The sequence below is a fragment of the Dasypus novemcinctus genome, chromosome 14 (assembly GCF_030445035.2).
Source record: "Dasypus novemcinctus isolate mDasNov1 chromosome 14, mDasNov1.1.hap2, whole genome shotgun sequence".
Taxonomy (NCBI): Eukaryota; Metazoa; Chordata; class Mammalia; order Cingulata; family Dasypodidae; genus Dasypus; species Dasypus novemcinctus.
The window spans coordinates 97908699-97933029 of NC_080686.1; the positions used below are offsets into that span (position 1 = coordinate 97908699).

The 24331-nt window shown below is 45.5% G+C and overlaps 1 protein-coding gene across 2 annotated transcripts in view; it reads right to left on the minus strand.

The window, feature by feature from the left end:
- Positions 1-24331, minus strand: part of ZFAT (zinc finger and AT-hook domain containing) — a 249843-nt gene that overhangs the window by 195355 nt on the left and 30157 nt on the right. For both annotated transcript variants that reach the window (XM_058276079.2, XM_058276080.2), the window contains exon 2: positions 6924-7100. In XM_058276079.2, coding sequence (XP_058132062.1) covers positions 6924-7100 — 177 coding nt within the window. The remainder of the gene's footprint in view (positions 1-6923; positions 7101-24331) is intronic.

The window sequence follows — 24331 nt, forward strand, 5'->3', positions numbered from 1 at the left end:
GTGGAGTGGGAGTAGCTCAGTGATTAAGCACCTACTTCACATATAAGAGGTCCCGGATTCAATCCCCCATACCTCCTTTAAGAAAAAAACAAAACACTAGCAAACCAAATCCGGTAGCATATTAAAAGGATCATGTACCATGACCAGGTAAAATGTATTCTAGGAATGCAAGAGTAGATCAACATATGAAAATCCATCAATATAAAATGCCATATTAACAGAATGAAGGGGAAAAAAACAGCATAATCATCTCAATAAACAGAGGTTAAATATTTGAAAAAACTACACAACCTTTAACAATAAAAGGCATTCAACAAACCATGAATAGAAGGAAATTTCCTCAACCTGTTTAAGGGTATCTACAAAAAAATCCCACAATTAACATCATACTTAATGGTGAAAGAATGGATGCTTTCCCCCTAAGATCAAGAAAGAGACAAGAATGTTGGCTCTTACCACTTCTATTCAACATTGTACTGAAGACTCTAGCCAGGGCAACTGAATGGATGGGAACTCAAAGACTGAGGAGTCAAAGGTTAAATCTATAGGTAAAGTTAAATGAACACTATGGTATAAAATAATTACAATGTGTTGTAAGATTTAAAATGAGTATGCACAGATTTTTTAAGACAGGGATTAATCGTCTCTATTCCAGGAGTTTCTATAGAAAAATGGACAAGTGATATGAATGACAGTTCACAGAAGTGTAAATGGCCATGGCACATTACACATGAGCAAGCTCACTAGTGACCAGAAAAATGCAAATTAAAAAGATAGGTCAGCATTAACTTCCAAAAATATGATAATATCCATTTTGATGTTGATATAGAAAAAGAAAACCTTAGATCCTGGTGAGATTATAAATGGAGAGAGAAAACAATTTCAGAAACCATTCTGACAGAACCTTTCTTTGTTCTACATAAGCAATTTTTCCAGGAATCTAGCCAACAGAAGTATGCAATGTGCAATGATATTTATAAAAATATTAACTGCAACATTATTTATAACAGCACAAATTTGAGAAGATACATGTCATCAAGAAAAGAAAGATTAAGTAAACAATGCATTATCCATAGAATGAAATACAGTAAAAAGAATTAGGAGACCTGAACCTGCTGTTGAGAAAGGATGTTCAATATATTATATAATCCTGACTCTAAAAAATAAAAAAGGCTGCAAAACACATATCATGACACCATATTTGTTATTCAATAACAGACAACAAAATGTTTGTGTACCTTTATGTATGTATTGAGAAAGGTCTAGAAGACACTCAAAGTCAGCAATGATTATTTATTTCTAGGAACTAGACAGGCAAATGTACCATCTCCACATTATATAGTTGTTAACTTTTTTACACCAAGACTCTATTACTTTTGCAAACAATTTAACAGAACAATGCAAGTGCTTTGAAGGGTTTGCCGACAGTGCGTCAGCCTAGGAACAGCACCAGCGTCCACCTGAAGGAGACACACGGAGGTTTAGAGGAACGGGCTCGCTGACAACACCAAGAGAGGGAAAAGGTCTTGGGTCTGCAGAGCTTGCTCTGCGAACCTCATGCCACTCACTATTAAAGGGACCAACAGTACCAAGAGAAGGACACAGCACAGGCCCCACAGTACGCTCAAGCAGTCTGGTGCACTGCACAGGAAGCATGGGGTTAGGCAAGGAGAGGAATTCTCATCTCAAATGAGTCTGGATAAGGAGGAGCCACTGAAGCTTCCCAAAAAGGGGGCACAGGGAAGATGGAACACATGCCACAACAGGGCAAGCAGCAAGAAAATAAACAGTAACAAAAAGTTATTCGTTCACACAACACACAGAGCAGGGGTGATCCATGTGTCAGGACCATGACAGGAGCTGGGACCATGGAGCAGAAACAGTCCAAATCCCTTTCCTTGGGGAGTTCCCTGCCAAGTAAGAGAAAGACAAACAGAGACAATGAGAGCATGACCAGAAGAACAAGAATGAGTCACATTCATGAGGTTATGGAGCCCAGAGAAAGGGCCCTTATCCCACCTGGAGAAAAGGAACAGATGCCAGGAAGTGACCTGCAAGCTGAATGAGTCTGAAGAGTATGCAGGAGTAAGTCAGGCAAAGACACCTACAAGGGCTTCCCAGGCAGAAGGGCTGCCTATGCGTTCACACTGCACACTCACACCATGTAATCACAATGCACTGTGCATTCACACTTAGTGTTCATACTACACTGCGCATTCACACTGTGCTCACTCTGCATATTCACAGTAGGTGTTCAGATTTCACTGCGTGTTCACACAACATTGCAGTTCACACTACATGTTCACACTGCATGTCACACTACACCGGACATTCACCCTGTGCATTCACACCACACTATGCATTCACACTATGCACTGATACTACACTGGGTCTTCATACCAAACTATGTGTTCACACCATGCATTCATACTAAACTACACTTTCATACTACACATTGACTGACACTAGGCATTCACACTACACACTCATGCTATGTGTCCATAATACACTATATGTTCACACCACACATTCACTACACTACACACTAACACTATGTATTCACATCACACCATGTGTTCACACCATGCAAACACTACGTGTTCATACCACATGTTCACACCACATATTCACACATGTTCACACCATACATTCACACCACACATGTTCACACCAAGCATTCACACGTTTACAGTATACATTCACATGTGTTCACAACATGCATTCACAACACTATTCATTTCAAGTATCCACAGCATACATGTACACAGCAAGCATTCACATGTATTCACACTACATATCCACACATGTTCATACCAAGCATTCATACACCACATAGTCATACCATGCATTCACAACACATGTGTTCACAGCACACACTCACACACCATGTGTTCACACCACACATTCAAATCATACCATGTGTTCACACCAGTCATTCACACACATGTTCACACCAAGCATTCATACCACACATGTTCACACTATGCATTCACAATATACCACGCATTTATACTACACATTCATACACATGTTCACACCAAGCATTTACACCACACTATGTGTTCATACAATGCACTCAACTACACTGTGTCATACCACACTGTGTTCACACTAAACATTCACACTATGCATTCACACTACACAAGCTAGCCCAGAGCAGAGGCTGTAGGAAGAGGGGTGAGAAGGAGATGGCAGGGTACACTGGTTGTAGGGAGGCCCAAGTGGGAAGAAGAAGGTGTTTAGGGTGACTTCCTAAATGATTGGTGATATCATCACTAACTATGCTGAGGAAGGAAAGAGTGGGAGTCAGAACAGGTGTGCTTGATAAACCACCAACACCCACTAATTCCAGGAGGAATTTTATCCACTTGCAGAGTAAAACAAATAAAAGGGCTTTACCACCATGAAATGCTTGATGCTGACTATTCATTTATCATTGCTTATGACCCACTCACAAAACTTAAATGGAAAATAATTACTTTAGCTCTATTCAAATTTCATTTTAGTAAGAAGAAAATCCTAATTTATAAAGCTGAATGGAAATAGAATGAAAAGCTTTGGAAGAGCCATTCTCAAGTTCTTTATATGTTGTATTTGTTTCCTAGGACCTCTATAAAAAAAATTACCACAAGCACAGTGGTTTCAAGCAACAGAAAGTTATTTTTTCATGGTTCTGGGAGCCAAGAGCCTGAAATCAGGTGTCAGCAGGCCGTGCTTCCTGACGGCTGTAGAGAAGAAGCCTGTCTGCCTCTCCTGCCACAGGCAGTGGCCGGCCACCTTGGCAAGGGATGGCTGGAGTTGCATCGCTCCAGTCAGCTCCGTCTCCACTTGGCCTTCCCCATGACGCCGCGGGTGTTTCTTCTCCTCTTCTCATAAGGAAGTGAGTCGTACTGGACCGGGCCACCCCCTTCAGGGTGACCTCATCTTCACCTCACTCTTCCCACCTGTGATGACCTTATTTCTAAATAAGGTCAGATTCGGAGGTACTGAGGGTTAGGACATATCTTTTTGGGGGACACAATCCACCCCATAGCATGTTAATCCCCATGACTTTCACCTACTATAGGAATTCTACAATGGAGATGATCCATATTCCCAAGTTCATATTTTTTCAATCTCAGAGACAGACATATGAACATGGAAAGTTCTCGACTGAAGCTCGGCTCCCTTTGTCTCCTAAGCTGCTCGCTCTGGGAGGCCAAGACTTCGTGGCCCTCAGCCATGGGTTGGATGTGGGGACGCCGATGTCATTGAAGCTCCTCCCATGTGGTCACGCCTAATGGACGTACCCACTCCCACACCAGACTAAACCGTGAGGTCCCCGGCACTTGGGAATTCCATTTCTCAGTGCCCCCCACACAGACCTTCCTTCTCGCCCTTCTTCCCCAAAGCAAAGGCTTTGACAGTGTCTCCGACTGATCGTTTATGTGTCCACTCAAAAAAACCTAGAAAATCCAAAGTTCCAAACCAGAAATCACAATCATTACCCAACTGCCGAGCTGCTCCCCAAATGCCTGGTTGGGAGACGAAGAAAGGAAAGAAGGGAGGGAGGCAGTGTCTGACCTTGTAAGCGTGAATTTGCTGCAGACAGGCCTGGGTTCAGCCCAGTTCCAGCACCTCCTAGCTGCACGGTCTGAAGCAAATTATGTTACCTCCCTAAACCTCACTTTGCTTATCAGCACAAGGAAGACAAAAATGCCTGCCACAAAGGTGCCCAGGAGGATTAAGTCAAAGAATATACCTATAGCACCTAGACCAGGCCTGGCACACAGAAGATGGTAAAGGGAAGCTATTGTTATAACATAAACTTAAACGATTAATAAACAAGTAGATACAATCTTGGAAATAGCATTTCCAAAATGATTGTGTAAATCTGAAATGAGGAATCAAATTGCCAGGCTTTGATTCATACAGCATCCTTCAGGTTCACAGACAAGGTGCAAAGTGAGATCATCCTGTCTACAGTGCCCAGACATCCCATACCAAACAGTATCAGGTGCAGCAGGTGGACGGATTAGAGAAGCCATCCAGGCACTGTAATTAGGTCCCCACAGACAAAGAAAACATACAGTACAGGCAGAGCAGCTGCAAACAAGAGTTTAAATAAAAAACCCACAAAACTCTTTTTACATGATGAGGGACAGCAGCCAGTCTCCTGTACAGAAACACAATATAGGGCAGTAAATGTCCCAGCGCAGGATTCATTAGCCACACTAATAATGTGGCTGCTCTTTCCCAGGAATATGCCGCCTGGCATTTCTGAACAGGCTGCGTATTGATCATCTGCCTGACACCGTTAACAAGGAGAGACTCCAGACCAAAAAATGTTTTGACTAACAAGTCCCTCCAGCCTTCCCAGATTGCCAGAGAAATATACCTGACAAAGGATTAAACTGTTCCGAAGTTAGGAGCAGCTCTACTTTTAGTGGCCTAAGGTGAAAACTAAGAAAACCCAGCCCTTGAGCCTAGTCATGTCCCACAGAGGAACAATTAGCAGCTGTGCAAGCATCACTGTCCTCAAACAGGGGTGGTCCTGAGCAGATGAGTCTCCCATGTTGAGAAAAGGCAGGAGTGAAGAGGAGAGCTCCACACACTCCCTGAGAGCACGCTGTCTTCAGCTACTGGGAGCCACGGCTGCCACGTGGGAAGACCCAGGGCTGAGACTTGGACAGTCTTGAGTTCCACTCTCAGCTCTACCCCTGACCTTGGGCAAGATGCTTACTTTCTCTGAGACTGAGTTCTAGCTCAGTAAAATAGAAGTCATCCTCATCCTAAGTGTTGTAGTGAGGATTAAAGAAAACAAATGCAACCCACCCAGTGCAGCACGTGGCTCTCAGCAGGTCCTCAACAAAGAGGGTAACTGTGAGGGAGAACAGAGCAGGCAGACTGCCCACCAGGCAAAAACTGAAACTGTCCTGAAAAGCAGGATTCATGGCCATCAGAAGGAGAAGCAGTTTTACAGTGGCCATTTATTTGTGTCTGAAACATCACATAATGGTTGTTTAAATGACAATAAGGTAATTAAAATACTTGGGCTTCTTAAGTGGTTTTATTCTTTATCAGAAAGCTTTTTGACACATAGGTATATTATAGCAGAAGTTAGGACATTTTTAAAAGATAGGCATAAAAAACACATCTTAATGCATGTTGAATATATTTTCCCTCCAGGATTGCTCCCCCATCTGTCTGCTCATTTTCAGCTAGGTTGTGTCTGCTCATTATGCCTACTCATTGTGCCTGCTCATTGTCTGCTCATTGTATCCATTCATCTTTTTTAGGAGGCACCAAGAACCAAACCTGGTACCTCCCATATGGGAGGCGGGTGTCCAACTGCTTGAGCCACATCTGCTCCCTGTCAAATACATCTTGACCCGTAGACTTTAGATAGCTTGCCCTCATAGAAAGCCTGGAGGCAGCATCCTATGTGGAAATTACTGCTGTCAGCTTGGGCACCTGGCACGCTACAGAAACTGAACAAATACATGAACGCACTATTGCTCACACAGGACAGAGAAGACGTCAAGGGTGGAAATCCCCACGGTCCGCTACACTATGAAGTTCTTCTGTAAACCTTTCCAGTTGTGTGCTTGATCACCAGCCCGAAGGCTAACTACGAACTAATTACCTTGCAGGGCAGGGCAGGAAGCAGGCAGAGCATGAACGGCCCCAGTGATGTCAGAGGGAGGCCGAGGTCCTCTGAATATTGGTTATTCCCCCAAAGACCAAACTGAAGCTGCAAGGAGCTCAGCTTTCCCCATCCTCCTCCCATCTTGTCCTGGCAGGAATTTTTCCTCAACTTTCTGCTCCACCCAGAAAACAGAAAGCTGGCATCACAGTGTCTGAGAGGGAACAAACGTCCCCGCCAGCAGCAGGCTCCAGGTGGACAGAAAGGCCCCTGGGGTGACCCCGCCCTAGCCCCTTACCGTCTGCGGCGAGGCTGGGGTTGCTGGGTTCAGGAGAGCTGAGAGGCCGGAGGGGGATGACGATTTCATCAACACTGACCCCCGCCTCCGCGTGCTTCTCGGACACGTGGGAGAGGAGCTCCGCCTGGCTCGGCGAGAAGAGGTTACAGCACTTACACATGAAGATGGCCGTGTTCTCTGCAAGGAAAAAAGCAAAGCCCATCATTTCATCTCCATGAAAACCGTGATTGCTCCCAAATGCCCCAGAAAAACCCTGCAGGGCCGCCTCTGAAGCACTCATCATCCCCTGCAGGCTGCGCCCTCTACGCCTCCACGGCCAGCCCAGCCCCCTCCAGCTTCAGGTGGCCCCGGGGCCCAGGAAATGCTGGCCCCAGTGCTCCGAGACCTCGGGCCTTCCGAGAGCGTCCATGTGAGCCTCCCCATTACCCACATCTACCGACAGCCCAGAGTCCACAAAGATAGAGCAGAGAAAGAAACTAGTATGGAATTTGAAAAGTTAAATTCTTCCCTTCAAACGAATGAGTTAGGCACTCTGGCTAGAATCCCTCCAACTGGATGCAAGGAAGAACTGAACAAGATGGCATTTCGCAAGCGCCATAACCTCTCGCTGACTGTCACAGGAACTAGGACAAGAAGGATGGAAATCTGTTGCCTTTTTAGTCACTTAATTCCTATTTAAAGCCTTATCACTGTTCACAAATATTTACTAACAGTCCATTATGTTCATCCTCATTATACCAGGCAGGAAGACCTAATGAGAAAAAAAACAGCACTCATTTTGGGATCTGATAAAATAATTATAGGTTCACATAAAAATAATAAATTTGGGATTCCAATAACAATTAAAAGCTAGATTTTTATTTTCCATTTACACTGAAACGAAGACTTAATAAGCTATAAAGGACAATGGCTTTGAAGCCAAACAGACCAGAGCTGAGTTCCCAGATCCAGCTCCTAAATCAGGGGTTTCTAACCAGGAGTCTATGGACCCCCAAGGGGTCCATGGAAACATTTCAGGAAGTCCACGAGCTTGAGTTGAAAAAAATCTATTTATTATCTTTATTTTCTCTCAGCTCCGATGTTGAGTGTCAGGAAACCATCTGCCACTACACTCTGAGAAGAGTTCTGTGGTTTTCATCTGACTGGTAAAGGGGTCCGGGGAACAAAGAAAGTTAAGAACCCCTGCCCTAAATGCCACAGAGCCCCACGACCCTGGAGAAACAGCAACGCCCTCGGGTGCAGGAGCCGACTAGGAAATGCACCTGAGTCCCGCCTCCAAGCAGGAGTGCAGGAGGCCCACAGGGAGCCCCAACCCCGACTCATCCAATTCGCCCTGTCCTCTGGGCCTTGGTCCACGCAGAGACTAGCATGGGGAAAGTCTGCCCTCGTGGAGCCGGCTCCCGCCACGTTCACCAGCAGGAGCTCGCGGGGACGCGGTGCGGCCGGGCAGCCAGGCGAGAGCTCCGGGTCGTCCACTCCCCCCGCAATGGACAGTGGTTTCAGTCCTCCTCCTCGCTCCTCACCCACACCCTCGCTCTCAGCTGGTGAACCCGCTTCCTGTCTCCCTAGAAGCAGCCGGAAGAGAATCCCCAGGAGCTTCCTCCACCTTCCTCCACCCCATCTGCCACATCTGCCTGCACCTGCCCATCCCCTCCACCTGCTCCTGTCGTAGGAGGGTGGGCAAATGCAGGGGCACACAGGAGGGGAGTGGGCCAGCGGGAGTGCTCCAGCCAGTAGGGGAGTGTGTCAGGGACACCATTTAGGATTGTCAGCTCATGGGCATAATACAAAGCAGACAAACTCTTAGCTTGGTTATTACTTTTACATTCTCTAACAATATTTGTCGCCTGTGCCCAGGGGACTACTGCCATGGTCCCCACCTTGGAAGGTCACTGGGAAAGGGCAATGCAACCACTTGTGTGCCCCAAAACCAACCCCTCCCACTCACTGACTCAGAGACATTGTTCCAGGAATTCTTGCTTCTTTCCCCAGATCATTCATTTTTCCTTCTCTACTGGATCTTAGCCTGGAAACAGGCTATTATTTCTCCCATCGTAAAACAAAACAAAACAAAACAAAACCTCTCTGAACCTCTACTCCCTTGCTCTCCTCATCCCTTCTTCTCCTTCTCTTTACAGCAAACTCCCCTAAAAGAAAGAGGACATGAGAAAGAGTGAAGAGTAAAGGCAGACCCCCTTCAAGGCACCGGAGTCATGGGAACGGAGACCCCTCTGGATTCACAGAAGAGGTTTTTATAGGGATAAGCAGTGACGGTAATAACCTACAAGAACTCCTTCCCACCAATACATGAAACAGAAATTTAACAAACCAGAACACTGCTTTGTCAAAGAAAATCTGTCTTGAAACTGCCAATCAATATTTTATTTTTCCCAAGAAATGCTTTATTCCTCAAGAAACCAAAATGCTTCCCAAATAAGAACAGATGACAGTAATGCTTTTTCCTTAGATGTGGACGTGCTGTTTTCAATGTGCTTCCTGCCGATCCTACGATGATCCTGATATAAGCAAAAGGGCACATGTAATCCCCGGTCTACAGATAAGGAAGCTGAGGATGAGCAGCCTGGCCAAGGTGAAGCCGGCAGGAAGCAGAGGCCTGAGAAATGTTTAGCTACAGCCCCTGAGCTGAGTTTCCCTGTGTTAAAGCTGCAGTACTTGTGACTCCGTAGCCAACCATGTCTGCAATGAACACCCTTACAAGAGACTGTGATCCCAAAGACACAGACCACTTCCAGACCTGCTCAGCTCAGCATCCCCTGAGCAGTGACTGCAGAGCAGCCCAGGCCCTGCAGGCACAGGTGACTCAGGCACAGGGTCCAGGCCACAGAGCAGGGCGCCACTGCACAGAACCACCACATCTTATGGCTTTCACTGACATCGCTTTGCAGCTGGTCTGTAAACATGCTCGACTGGTGGGACACTCTCAGGAGAAAGGAAATTGTGTGGCATTAAACAGAGCCGTACTTCTGGGGACCACCAAGTTCTTATAAGGGTCTCTAAGGCCCTGGTGCTAGATGCCACAAGCACTGCCGGGAGGCTAAAGAAAGAAATGCACTCGCAGGCCTAAGGATGACGGAGCGCAGGAGCCTGCTGTAAATACACCGGTGCCCAGCTACTGCGCGTGGCCCGAAGGACTGAGCAGCCCGGTGGACGTCCAGTGGCTGTCGATCAACACGTGCCTCCTAAGTGTCCACTGAGGGTCCAGCTCCGTCAGCAGAAGGAGGGGCCCGGAGTTCATGATGTGGTGGTGGAGACAGCACACATGGCCTAGGCTGACTCCTCCGCAGCCGAGGGCTCAGATGTAAGACAGGGAAGAGGCACAGTGGGGTGGACCCTGACCCTGACCCTGGCCTGGAGAGGTGCCATGGGCTGGACAGGTTTCCCAGCCAGGGACAGCTGGGCTCAGTGCTGCAGGATGGGGCATTCCAGGAAGAGCCAGGCTCAGGGAGAAATCAGACCAACAGTGACATGGGGGCAGGGCCAGGTGGATGGGCTTGATCTCCAGGAACAGAGCAAAGGCAGGGACCAGAGATCAGGTGGCCTCAAAGGCCCAGCACAGTCATCTCAATGTCAGCTGCAGCTCCTAGGAGGGCCTGGCTGATGAGCAAAGGCCAGAAGATACCATGTGTGAAAGGGCTGGCCCGGCAGGAGATGCCCCGCACTCTGAACCAGAGGCCCCCACATGCGCCTGCCCTCCTGCAGGCCCTCCATGGCCCCATCGCACTGTTCCCCTCAGTGCCTCCTGCACTGGAAGAGAGCACTTGTCCAGGATGGCCCAAGCAGTGGAGGCCAGGTGAGTGTGCTGGATGACAGGTATGAGGCCGACACCAAGGAGACCTGAGATGGCCTGAGATGCAGATCTGCAGAAGAAGAGTCATGCCAAGTGGGGGTGACCTGGCAGGACATCGTGGCCAACCCAATGTGGATAACAAAAGAGAGGGAGTCAGATGTAGCTCGGTGGGGAGGAAGGATGAGTCTGGTGGGCAAGACTTTAGAGTGGAGATGGCCCTGAGGAGCAGGCAATGCAGGACAGAGCTTAAAGGGCGGGGAGGGGGGGAACCATAGGAACCAAAAGGTGGAAGCAACCCAAGTGTCCACCAGCAGATGAGTGGATAAGCAAAGGGTGGTCTAGCCATACAATAGAATACTGTCCAGCCTTAAAAAGGAATGATGTTCTGTGACAGCTGGATGCTGGATGGACTCCTGAAAATCATGTCCTTTAGAATTAATCCATTCTTGTGGATGTGAATCTATTGTAGGTGAGACTTTTTGAGTGGTTACTTCAGTAGGGCATGACCCGAGGTGGGTCTTAATTCTCTTACTGGAGTCACTTATAAATGGGATGAATACAGAGACAGACAGAGAGAAATGTACAAAAGCCCAGAGAAAAAGTCACAGGAGCACAGAGCCACAAGAGCAAGGAGCTGAAATCAACAGAACCTAGGAGAAAGGAAGCCAGAAAACCCAGAAGAGAAGGGAGAGATCAGCAGACTCCTCCATGTGCTGGTCTCCAGGGAGAAAGCACCGCCTGGTGATGCCTTGATTGATTTGGACACTTCCAGGGCCTAGAACTGTCAGCTTGCAATCTTGTAAACTCCCACTGTAAAAGCCAACCCATTTCCGGTGTACTGCTTTCAGCAGCTCTTAGCAGACCAAAACACATTCTAGTAGGTGGCTAAACCTTGAAGACATCATGTTCAGTAAAATAAGCAGACACACAAGGACAAATATTGCATAATTCTACTTCTAATGTACAGAACTGGCAAATTCATAGAGACAGACAGGAGATTACAGAGTACCAGGAGCGGAGGCCAGGGAGAAGAGGGAGTGGGACGTTTCTATCTGGGGTCTTGAAAAGTTTTGATAATGGCTGGTAGTGATGGTAGCTCAACACTCTCAATGCGATCAATATCACTGAACTGTACATAAGAAAATGCTTAAAGTGGGAAATTTTGTGTCATATATTAGTTATCAGAGTAAAATTGTTAAAGGTGGGTGGGGTATATCAGGACACAGAAATGTGAGGTCAGCACCTAAGGGCGATGAAAAGCCAGAAGATAGAAAGTTTTAAGAAATGAAAGGCATCTTTAGGCAATGAATAGAGGCCAAGTACTTAGTGGCAGAGGAACCCTCGAGGAGAGGAAAAAGGGGGGGCAAGGCCCAACACCGCAGCCCCCAGCACAAGGCCAGGCACAGGACCGCACGAGCAAGGAGAGGAGTGCATCCTGAGAAACGTGGCAAACATGCTGTTTTCGTTTCCTGGCTGCTAAAACAAATACCATGCAATGGGTTGGCTGAAACAATAGGAATTTATTGGCTCACGGTTTTGAGGGTAGGAGAGGTTCAAAACCCAAACTCTTTAAGGCGATGCTTTCTCCCACAAGACTGTGGCACTCTGGGGCTGGCTGCAGGTGAGCCTTGGTCCCCAGATTCACCTAGGCCAAGCCCAAGGTTCCTGGTGGCCTTTCCAGGGTCAGCACTGGTTAGGAACACACAGCACACACCAGCCAAGAGGACGGCAAAACGCCGCCAGGCTGGATCCTTGTACGCCCATGTTCACAGCGGCATATGCACGATAGCCGAAGGGTGGACACAACCCAAGTGTCCACTCACAGGTGACGGGATAACTGCAGTGGGGACGGAATAGGATCAGCCATGAGAAGGAATGAAGTTCTGATACATGCAGAAATATGAAGAACCCTTGACAACATCAGGTTGAGTGAAGAAAGCAGACGAAGGGCAAAGACTGTAGGACTCCCCCTCTATGAAATACCTAGAATAAAAAGAGTCATAGAGGCAGAAAGTAGACTAGAGGTAATGGGAAGATACTGCAAATGGGTGCAGTTTCTGTTTGGAATGATAAAAATGTTTTGGTAATGGATGGTGGTGATGGTACCACAACATTGTGAACGTAATTAATGAATTGTACACTCAAATGTGGTTAAAATGGTAAATGTAGTGGTATACACACAGTAACACCGTAAAAGTTTTGAGCTTTTTTTCTCATTTCCACCAGGCAGCTGAGGAAACTGCGGTGAGTGGGCGGCTCTGTTTTGCTCTTAGCGATGCATCCTTACATTTAAAAACAGCCTGTGCTGGAGCCAGAGCGGAGCACACCACTTAGCTTGCTGCATATCATCTACAAATGCCTTCCCAGACCTCCAAGCAAATGTGTTGTCTTTGGAGATGTTCACAAAGGCGTGTATGAACAGCAAAATGCCGACACCCTCGCAGAAAGTGCCGGAGCAGGCTGCCTTCTCCCAAATATTAAGAATTGTTCATCTTCCAAAATAAAAACAAAGAAACTATTTTTCATTTTTTATGATGGACTAATATGGAAAAAAAAATGTATCTTGTACGCTGAAATATAATCATAATTATGTTGTCAGCTAATTCTGATGAAGATGCTATAATTTGGATACATTTTTAGGTCCAATTACTATGCACTAGTCCTTAAGAAAAAAATTCAAGGGAAAAGTGGCATTTTCAGCCCAAGTTAAAGCACAGAAGTTTGGGTTAAAAAGGAAATCTTAAAGTAACTATAAACGAGTCCTCATTTCTGACCTCTGACTTGCAAACATCCCCAGCCAGGAAAAGCCAGGTCCTGGCCGTGTGCCTGACCCTCCCATCCACCCACCACCACCACCCTGTCTGGAGATCTAAGGGGACAGGAAGGCATCCGAGCTCGTCCCCACCCCACCCCCAGAAGACGGTGACAAACGGAAAGGGTCTGGTTCAGGAGGTGGCTGGCTCCTAAGACTCTGGGGAGGGACAGCGCAATTGAAAGGTCAGCCACGGCTGGCTGGTGCTCGGGCCCCTCCCTGTGGCCGTGGGCAGCAGAAGCATCAGCTGGAGCTGGCCTGCTCCTCGGGCCTGCTCCCAAATCTCAGGCCTGTGACGAAGGAGGCAAGGTGGGGGTCTGGTCAGCCTGGAGCCTCAGTCACAAGGCCAGCCAGCTTGCAGGTGCTCTGGCAGCCAGCGCACCACCAAGGGGCCTCTTCCCTTCACAGTCGTCCTTTCTAAGTCCATCTGCTGGGGAGCTTCAGGATGCATCGAGCAAGAAGGGACTCGGGCATTTCTGGGCCTCCCGGTCCTTAAGCTTTTATTATTATCATTTTCTACAAAAGTTACAGGGTGAATGCAATGTTCATTGCCAAACAGTCAAATACTACAAAAGTACAGAGGACAGAGACAGCCCCTCGTCACACCCTGTGGGGACGAGCCTCGCTGGGCCTCACTGAGCACAGGACAGGCTGTGTCCTTCCAGACCTTTTGCTAGGCATTAGCAAGATGCACAGCAGCATAAGCTGAAATAAGAAAGAAGGCAGTCCCCAGGAACGGGCCGCAGATGCCAAGGCCTTCCCGGGGATGGAAGTTCCAGCAGTTAGACAACAGGGGGTGGTAGGGTCCATGGCAGCCTGGATCAGAGGTTCACCCTCGGCCTAAGGCATTCCAGCAGGCACATGTTTGTTTGTTCTGTTTTGTTTTGTTTTTGAGGATTAAACTCAGGACCTCTTCTGTGGGAAGTTGGCACTCAACCACTGAGCCACATCAGCTTCCCTGAGTTGGTTTTATCATTTGTTTTGCTTGTTGTTTGGTTTTGTTTTTTCAGGAAGCACCAGGAACTGAACCCAGGACGTCCTGTGTGGGCGGCAGGTGCTCAACTGCTTGAGCCACCTCTGCTCCTGCACATATGTTTTTAGGATGCTGGGGCAAAAAGTTCCAGGAAAATGAAATAGAAGCATGATTTGCTACTCTTTCTACTCAGGACAGCTTACCATGGAAGTTACATATAAAATAAATATGTGACAACTCTGGAAGCTGGAGACAAGAAAGCTGACCGGCTCACAGCCTCGGAACCCTGAGGAATAACTGGGCAGTGAGTGCCCTGGGCTTTTTCAGTGTTTGCTTTTGTTCTGCCGCATGTTACCCAGACGAGGCACTGAAGAAGTCAGCAATCTGGAAACACCAACTGGCACAGATGTAAATAGCCCCGACCGAAGCCTGTGCTCTCGAGCCAAAGGACCAGGAAAGGACAGGCGGGACAGGAATCTAGTAGGTATTAACCGCCCACAGCAGCCAAACACCCCGGAAAGCACTGCAGCCCCACCCCACCAGCCAAGGCAGACTGCAGCCTGGACTTGTGCCCCACCCAGCAGCTAACAAAGCACCCGCGGCCCTGGGGCCCCAGGCGCTGCCACAGTGGTGTCAGGGAGAGCCAAGTGCAGAGTCGGGATTCCCACCATCACCCAGCAGCAGTGAAGATGCACATATGCGCGCACACACATGCAGGGTAATGGAGATACACCTGTGCACACAACACATGCAGGGTAACAGAGATACACGTGTGCACACACACACGTGCAGGGTAATGAGGATGCACGTGCACACACACACACATGCAGGGTAATGAGGATGCACGTGCGCACACACACATGCAGGGTAATGAGGATGCATGTGTGCACACACACGTGGAGTAATGAAGATGCACGTGTGCACACACACGCGGAATAATGAAGATGCATGTGTCCACACACACATGCAGGGTAATGAAGATACACGTGTGCACACACACGCAGGGTAATGAAGATGCACATGTGCTCACACACATGCGGAGTAATGATGCATGTGCACACACACATATGCAAGGTTGACAGTGAGGACCCCCACCCCCAGCCAGGGCTGGTATTGGCAGAGGCCTTGTTGGGAGCCTGAACCCCACCCCACTCAGCAGTGACAAGTGCCTCTCCCCGCCAGGTGTCAACAGGGGCCAAGTGGAGAACTTGACTTCCACCCGACCTGGCAGCAACCAGGAAGTGGCCCCTCTCCCCTACTAGAGCAGTGCCAGAGGGGGCCTGCTAAAACACAATTTATAAATGAGACCCAGACCCTCATAACATAATGCCCAAACTGTCCATGTTTCCATCAAAAAGCATTCCTTTAAATTCCACTTACAATAGCAACCACAAGAATTAAATATTTAGGAATAAACTTAACCAAGGATATAAAGCACCTGTATTCAGAAAACTACAATGCACCGCTAACAGAAATCAAAGACCTAAATAAATGGAAGAAGATTCCTTGTTCATGGATTGGAAGATGAAATATCGTTAAGACATCAGTTCTACTTAAATTGGTATACAGATTCAATGCAACCCCGACAAAAATTCCAACATTCGGAAACACAACTATCAAATTTATTTGGAAGGGTAATGTGCCCTGAATAGGCAGAATTATCTTTAAAAGGAAGAATGAAGTTGGAAGACCCTCACTTCTGGACTTTAAATAATTTTAACTAGCTACAGAGGTCAAAACAGCATGGTACTGGCATAAAGACAGACATTTAAACCAATGGAACCAAAGTGATGGTTCAGAAACAGACCCTCACATCTATGGTCAAGTGATTTTTGACAAGGCTGCCATGCCCACCCAGGTGGGGTAGAACACTCTATTCAATAAATGGTGCTGGAAAAACTGAATATCCATATCCAGAAAAATACAAAGAGGATCCCTATCTCACACCTTTTACAAAAATTAATTCAAAATGGATCAAAGACCAAAATATAAAAGAAACCACCATGAAACTCCTAGAAGAAAACGCAGGGAAATATCTTCAAGACCTGGTGTTAGGTAGTAGATTCTTAAACCTTACACCAAAAATACAAGTAATAAAAGAAAAAATGGATAAATGGAACCTCCTCAAACTTAAAAGCTTCTGTGATTCAAAGGACTTTGCCAATAAGGTAAAAAGGCAGCCCATTCAATGGGAGGAAATATTTGGAAACCTCATATCTGATAATTCCCATGCTGTCCCGTGCTTTATATAGCATAAAAATCATATCTGAAGGTTGCCATGCTATATAAAGAGATCATACAACTCAACCATAAAAGAGCAAGCAATCCAATTTAAAAATGGGCAAAAGACTTCAAAAAAGACATTTTTACAAAGAGGAAATACAAATGGTGAAAAAGAACATGAAAAAATGTTCACTTTCACTAGCTACTAGGGAAATACAAATCAAAACAAAATGAGATATCAACTCACAATACATAGAATGACCATTACTTAAAAAAAAAAAAAACAGAAAACAACAAGTGCTGGAGAGGATGTAGAGAAATAGGAACACTCCTTCACTGTCAGTGGGAATGTAAAATGGTGCAGCCTCTGTGGAAGACAGTTTGGCATTTCCTCAGGAAGCTAAATATAGAACTGTCATATGATTCCTCCATCCCTCTACTAGGAATATATCTAGAAGAACTGAAAATAGTGATGTGAACAGACTTTTGCACATGACTGCTGAGAGCAGTGTTATTCACAATTGCCCAAAGATGGAAACAACCCAAGTGTCTATCAACCAATGAGTAGATAAACAAAATGTGGCATATACATATGATGGAATACTAAGCTGCTGTAAGAAGAAATGAAATTGGAACACATATGATAATATGGGTGAACCTTGAAGACATTATGCTGAGAGAAATAAGCCAGACACAAAAGGACAAATATTGCATAGTCTCACTAATACGGACTAAACATGAAGAATAAACACATGGAGTTAAAATCTAGAGTCCAGGTTACTAGGAGAGAGGAAGAGGGCTGAGAAGGGATACTAATGGTTAATGTACATAGAATTTTTAATTAGCTTGACTGAAAAGTGTGGAAATGGATAGAGTTGATAGTAACACATTATAATGAGCAGAACTAACAGGGCTGGTTTATAAATAGGCTTGTGGCTGAAAGGGGTAGTCTAGGGATGTAAGTGTCAATTGAAAGAAAGCTAGAGAATAAACCAAATAACATAGTGTGATGGTTAGGCTAATGTGTCAACTCAGCCAGGTAATTGCGCACAGTTGTTTGGTCAAGCAAGCATTGGGCTAACTATAATACAAGGACATTTATGGGCTTTAATCATCACTGAGTTTACTGCATAGATGGCTGATTACATCTACATCAACCAGAGAGATTGCCTTGCTGTCAGCAATGAGTGACACTTTATCCAATCAGTTGAACACCTTAAAAGGGGAAGTAAACATACAGGAGAAGAACACAGAGGAATAGAGACAGCTCCACAGATGTGGCAGAGGCCCCAGAAAGAGAGATGAGCCATTCACCCAACAGTCGACAGCTGACCTTTTGGAGAGAAGCAAACCTGAGCCCGAAAGGAATCAAGCCCTGGGTAGAGAGGCAAAGCCTAGAGAGCCTGAAGGCCTACAGCTGATACTGGAAGAAGCTGGGACCATGAAGCCTTAAGAGCAACAGGAAGGCTGAACGTCAGCAGCCATCTTGCTCCAACACGTAGCAACAGACTTTGGTGAGGGAAGTAACTTAAGCTTTATGGTCAGGTATTTACAAATACCCTTTATAAATGCCAACAGATTTCTGGTATTTTGCATCAGCACCCCTTTGTCTAACTAATACACATAGTGAACCTAGAGGCGGGTGAGGATTGTGGTTAATAGTACAAATACAAGAATGTTCCATGAACATTGTACATCACTATTACAAAGTGTTAAGAGTATGGAGATGCATGAAAAAAATTCAAATAATGTGACTTACGGAGTATAGTTAACAGCAATATTGTAATATTCTTGCATCAATGTCAAAGAAGGTAATGTATTAATAATAGGATGGTATGGAAAAAATATACCAAATGTATGCTACAGACCACAGTTAGTAAGTCTAATGATGTTCTTTGATAATCTGTAGCATATGTTCCACAACAACGTAAGGTGTTGCTGGAGGGGTGTTGTATGGGAATTCTACACATTGTGCATAAGTATTTTGTAAGTTCACAATTTTTCTAATAAAATACACACACACACACACATATATATATATATATTTATAAATTATTCCTCATACCAAGAACCAGGAAATTCTCAACTTTAATAAGAAAAGACCATCAACGGACACTAGCACTAAGATGACACAGATGTCAGAATTCTCTGGCAATAATGTTAAAGGCGCCATAATAAAAATGTTTTAATGAGCAATTATTAACAAGCTTATAATAAGTGAAAATAAAGAAATTCTCAACAAAAAGGTAGAAATTTTAGAACTGAAAAATATAACAACAAAAAAAAGAAAGAAAGCCTTCAGTGGATGGGCTCAACAAGAGAATGGAACCAACAGAAGCATCAGTGGCTTTGAAAAGAGAACAAAAGAAAGTATGCAATCTGAATGACAGAGAAAATAGGCTGGAAAAAGAAAGAACCTCAGGGTGTGGGACTATAACAAAAAGATCTAACATTTGTGTCATTAGTGTCCCAGAAGTAGGGGAGAGAGAGGGTGGGTATAGCCATTCCATATGGTTATGAATTCCAAAAATAGATATTGGATTACGTTTGTAATCTGGTCTGTACCTGGGTGTGATTAAGTTATGATTAGGGCTTTGATTGGGCCACGTCATTAGGGCATTGAGTCCCCAACCACCACTCACAGATAAAATGCATGGCAAAGGACACAGTTGAGGGTTTCTGATGTTGGAGTTTTGATGTTGACGTTTGATGCTAAAGCCTTAAACTGGAGCCCCAGGAAGTAAGCTCACAGATGAAAGAGAAGCAAGTCCCAGGAAGAGAGGAACCCTGAGCCCAGGAAGAAGCAAGCCCTGGGAAGAGAGGAACCCTGAACCCAGAGAGAAGCAAGACCCTGGAAGTGAGGAAGCCAGGAAGCCTAAACCCTCACAGACGTTGGCAGCCATCTTGCTCCAACACGTGAAAATAGACTTTGGTGAGGGAAGTAACTTATGCTTTATGGCCTGGTGTCTGTAAGCTCCTACCCCAGATAAATACCCTTCATAAAAGCCAGCAGATTTCTGGTATTTTGTATCAGCACCCCTTTGGCTGACTAATACAGTGGGCTTGGAAAAGTACTCAAAGAAATAATAGCTGAAAATTTCTCAAATTTGAGACTCAAGAAGCTCAGAAAACCCCAAGCAGAATAAAACCAAAGAAAGACACACCAAAACACATCACGATCAAATTTCTGAAAACTAAAAGGAAAGGGAAATGCTTAAGAGCAGCAAGGAAAAACAATTTCTATAAAGAAAATCAATTTGAATGACAGTGCATTTCTCATCAGGAACCAAAGAGACCAGAAGGAAGTGGCAACATTTTTCAAGTGCTAAAGAATAGGATTATCAATCCAGAATGCTATCTCCAGTGAAAATGTCCTGCAGGAATGAAAGAGAAATCAAGAAGTTCTCAGATGATGGAAAATTAAGAGAATTTGTCTATAGCAAACCTATCCAAAAAGAATGGCTAAAGGAGATTTTCTAAAGAGAAAAGAAATGATAAAAGAAGGACTCTGGGAACATCAAAAAAGAAGAAAGGACATGGAAAGAATAAAAATGAAGGCAAATTCAAAAGACTTTCCTTCTTGAGCTTTTTAAACTATGTTTAATGGTTGAAAAAGAAAAAAATATAACTCTGGTGTGGTTTTCAATGCATGTAGAAGAAATGTAAGACAATTATATTATAAATGGGAGAGGGTAAAAGCATGTAAGGGTGGTAAGGTTTCTACACTTTTCCCAACTGGCAAAATGTCAACAAATATTAATAGCTCTGTACCTTGACTTTAGTGGTGCTTACCCAAACCCATAACATGATAATATTGATTAGAACTATACATATACATTGTCCCAACATCAGTTTCTTGGTTTTGAAATTGTACAATGGTTATGTAACATGTAGCCATTGGGGTAAACTGGGTAAAGGACACACAACTAGTTAAAACTACCAAAATGTGGAAACAACCCAAGTGTCCATCAGCAGATAAATGGATCCACAAAATGTGCTATATCCATAAAATGGAATCTTTTTTAGCCATTAAAAAGAGTAATAAAGTTCTGAATACAGACTACTACATGGATGGATGACCTTGAGGACACTGTGTTAAGTGAAAGAAGCCAAACACACAAGGACAAATATTGTATGATTCCACTTCTATGAAATATCTGGAATAGGCAAATTCATAGAGACAGCAAGTAGAGTAGAGGTTACAAAGAGCTGTTGGCAGAAGGAAATGGAAAGTGAAAAAAACTTTTGGAAATGGAGGTGATGACAATACAACACTGTAAATGCACTTAATGCCATTGAAGTGTATACTTAAAAATGGCTAAAACACCAAATTTTATGTTATACATCTGTTACCACAATAAAATGAAAAATACATTTTTAAGGGTACACATGACCTCTCTGAACTATCTTTGCAAATTTATGTGAATCTATAATTATTTCAAATACAAAGTTAAAAAAAAAATAGCTTGGCAAACAAAACGTGCCAGTGGGCTACCAATTTGTGTCCTCTGGGAAGGATACTAAATTTACGAAGAACCGTGTATGCTGCTGGGCAGCTTGTCCATAATTCCACCCGATCCCAATCACTCTCTTGGATCCACAAGGCTCAGAAAGTTGGGGTGAGACAGCTCGTGGTGGCAGGGCCCGAGCCAGCCCCTGGCCTGTCCGCGGCGCAGGGGACAGGGTCCGAGGGGCTGTGCGTCCCACATCTTTGTCAAGCACTCCCAGGCACTCCACACACGACGGCCAGCAGGGCTGCACTGCTCCAATGCCAGCTTCCTCTTCATGGTGACCCTGCTACAGAGACAGTGGGCACTCGGCGTTCCAATGAATTAGTGATTACAAAATGCTCACGCCTCTATCAATAACCACAAGAAGACAAAACACTGGATTACTAGACTCTTAAATTACTCTACTTACAAGCTATAGTTTAAAAAATCTCTTCCTCTCCTTGGTTTATATAAATCATCCTCTCTGCTTGGTAACTATCTTTTACTTCGATTTATTGACTTGCAGAAGGCTCAACCACCAAAGCTAAGATCCTACTAAATTATCTCTTACGAGAAGAGGAGTGTGGTGGCAAATTCTTTCAAAGTTGTATTTTTGTTTTCTTGTTTTTCATTTGCCCTTAAGTTATTACATTCATAAGAGCTGGCAGCTTCCCAGTAAGAGTGGAAATATTTTAAAACACAAAGCAAATTGCTGTCACATCCAACTTAATGAATAAAGCCATACTGTGCAGCTTAGTACGATTTAAAACACCTTTTTCCTTTCTTTTCAGGAAAAGAGACTCAGGTTTAGGATAAAACATTTTCCTCCCATTTAGTTATTTTGCAGAATTTATAAACAGCTACATATATGCTGTATCTTCATCATCATCACACTGAGAACTTGCTGTAGCCAAAATGATGCAATTCAAAGAGGAAGAAGTAGAAGGAAAACAAGCTTAACGAAGGCCTTACCATGAGCCAAGCACCACGGGCTGCATGCTACCTGCATTTAATCTTTACCACAGTCCTGCGAAATAGGTTTTATTATTGTATTTCCTCACATCTAAGACGACACCTATTTTAAGAGGCACTGGTATTTTACATACCACTAAAAAAGAAAAAAAACACTGCCACATAACCAGAGCACACTGGTTTCTCATCACACCAACGGTGAGATGCCTCCCGACGGTAGAGATGTTAAAGTGAGCCTCTGGATGGAGGAAATTCAGGAACGTTCCTACTGAGGAGGCAGAGCTGAGGGCAGCCTAAGTGCAGGAGGAAGGGCGCTCACCCGACGCCCTAACGCCTGCCTGCTCTATCCACTGGAAGGGCCCAACTCCCCCCTCTGCACCCCCTCCTCAGGCCGGGAGCCCTGGTCCCAGGCTTTCCTCTATGACAGCACTTCAAACTGTGTGTCGAGACCAGGAAGGAGACACACATTTACTGAGTACCAGACACTTTCACATTTCTTATCACATTTAACCCTAATAACCATAAGATACCTCCGTGAGCATTTGAAAAGCATATCCCTTCCTTAAGGCACCAGTTTTCCCTATCAGAAAGCGGGCATAATATACTGATTTGGTTGGAACAAGACACTTTACTTCCATTTGCGGAAAATGGTCGTAATAAATACACAACCTTTGATTAAAACGAGCCCCCTCAGATGTGCCACCTTTGTGCAGTGCACAAGCCGCACAGCTGCACAGTGACCTTCTAAGTCAGACAGGGAGGTGGTACACAGTGTTAGAGATGAGAAGAGGGGAGTTGCCTAAGAGGGTCGAGCTTAGGCCTGTGTGGTTCCAGAGTCCCTTGAACAGCTGGCTGGGAGCTTACGAGGCAGGCAGGAAGGGCGTGCGTGTGCGTTTACGTAAGAGCACCCTAACCGCACGGCACAAGACAGTGCTTGGAGGACGCGGAGGTAAGTGGGGGAGCCTCTCGGGGGTGGGGAGCGTGAACTGGTCCCCTGCAGTGCGCAGGACAGGAGGAGGAGGAGCAGGCGGGCGCAGAAGCAAGGCCACCGGGGCCTGACCTCGGAGCGGGAGGAGATTCCAGGCAGGGCAGCCAGCAGGGCCGGGCGGCCTCGGGGAGCCCACCCCACAGGCCAGGCCGGGGCGCCAGGCCGCCCAGGTCCAGCCACCGGGGCCGGAGAACTGAGTTTCTACCCAAATCTCCCGCTTTCTTAACACTGGCGACCAAGTGAGATTTTTCTGGAAGGAAGGAGTTGAAAAAAAAAACAGGGCCATACAAACAAAACAAGTTAGATTTGGCCAGAGAACTGCCAAATTTGCAACTTTGTGATAAAAGGTTCTCCTCCTGGGTGACCCGGGGAAGCTGTTCTCTTGCTGGGAGAAAGCCTGGCAAACTGCTTGGGGTCCGGGTCCTCAGGAGGTGGTGCTGGCCTCTGGGTAGACCATGAGATATTTCTAATTTATAGTTTCTCTGAGCTTTTCAGATTTTGCACAGTGGGGATTTCATTTGTAATCGAAGAAATAAATAAATAAAAATTTAAAACATTTAAGTTAAAGTTAGAAATAAAGGAATAGTAAGTGACAAAATAATAAGGGCCCCCTCCTTCGGGAGAAAGAGTTACTGCTCCACAGAGGGCTGGGGACGGCGGCTGGGGCAGGCTGGCCGCGCGGCTGAGCGGGCGAGAGCGGAGGCCTGTGGGAGGCCCTCCCTGGCCTCGAGCAAACGCTTCTCTGGCTGACGGTTCCTCAGCAAGGCCCTAGAGGCTGCCCAGACAGGTGACCGGGGGTGAGAGGCCTCGTGCTTTGCCTCTCCCTGTCCTTCTCTCACAACAAATAAAAGTATATCATAAAATAAACAAAAGTGTATACCATTCGAATGACAAAAAAAGAAAGGATATTGGTTTAATGGGTAGGAAGATAGATTTAGATCTTGACTGGCTGGGGAAAAGCCTTCTTGACATAAGACTTATGTACACTGCAAACAGACACCTAGTAGGAGTGGACGGCCTAGCCTTGAAAACTAGAAGTGCCAAATTCCTAAGCTACAAACATGCAGGCCAGGTGAGCAGAGGGCCAGGTGGGCACAGGGCCAGGTGGGCACAGGCCCAAGGCTAGAGGAAGCAAGGAAATT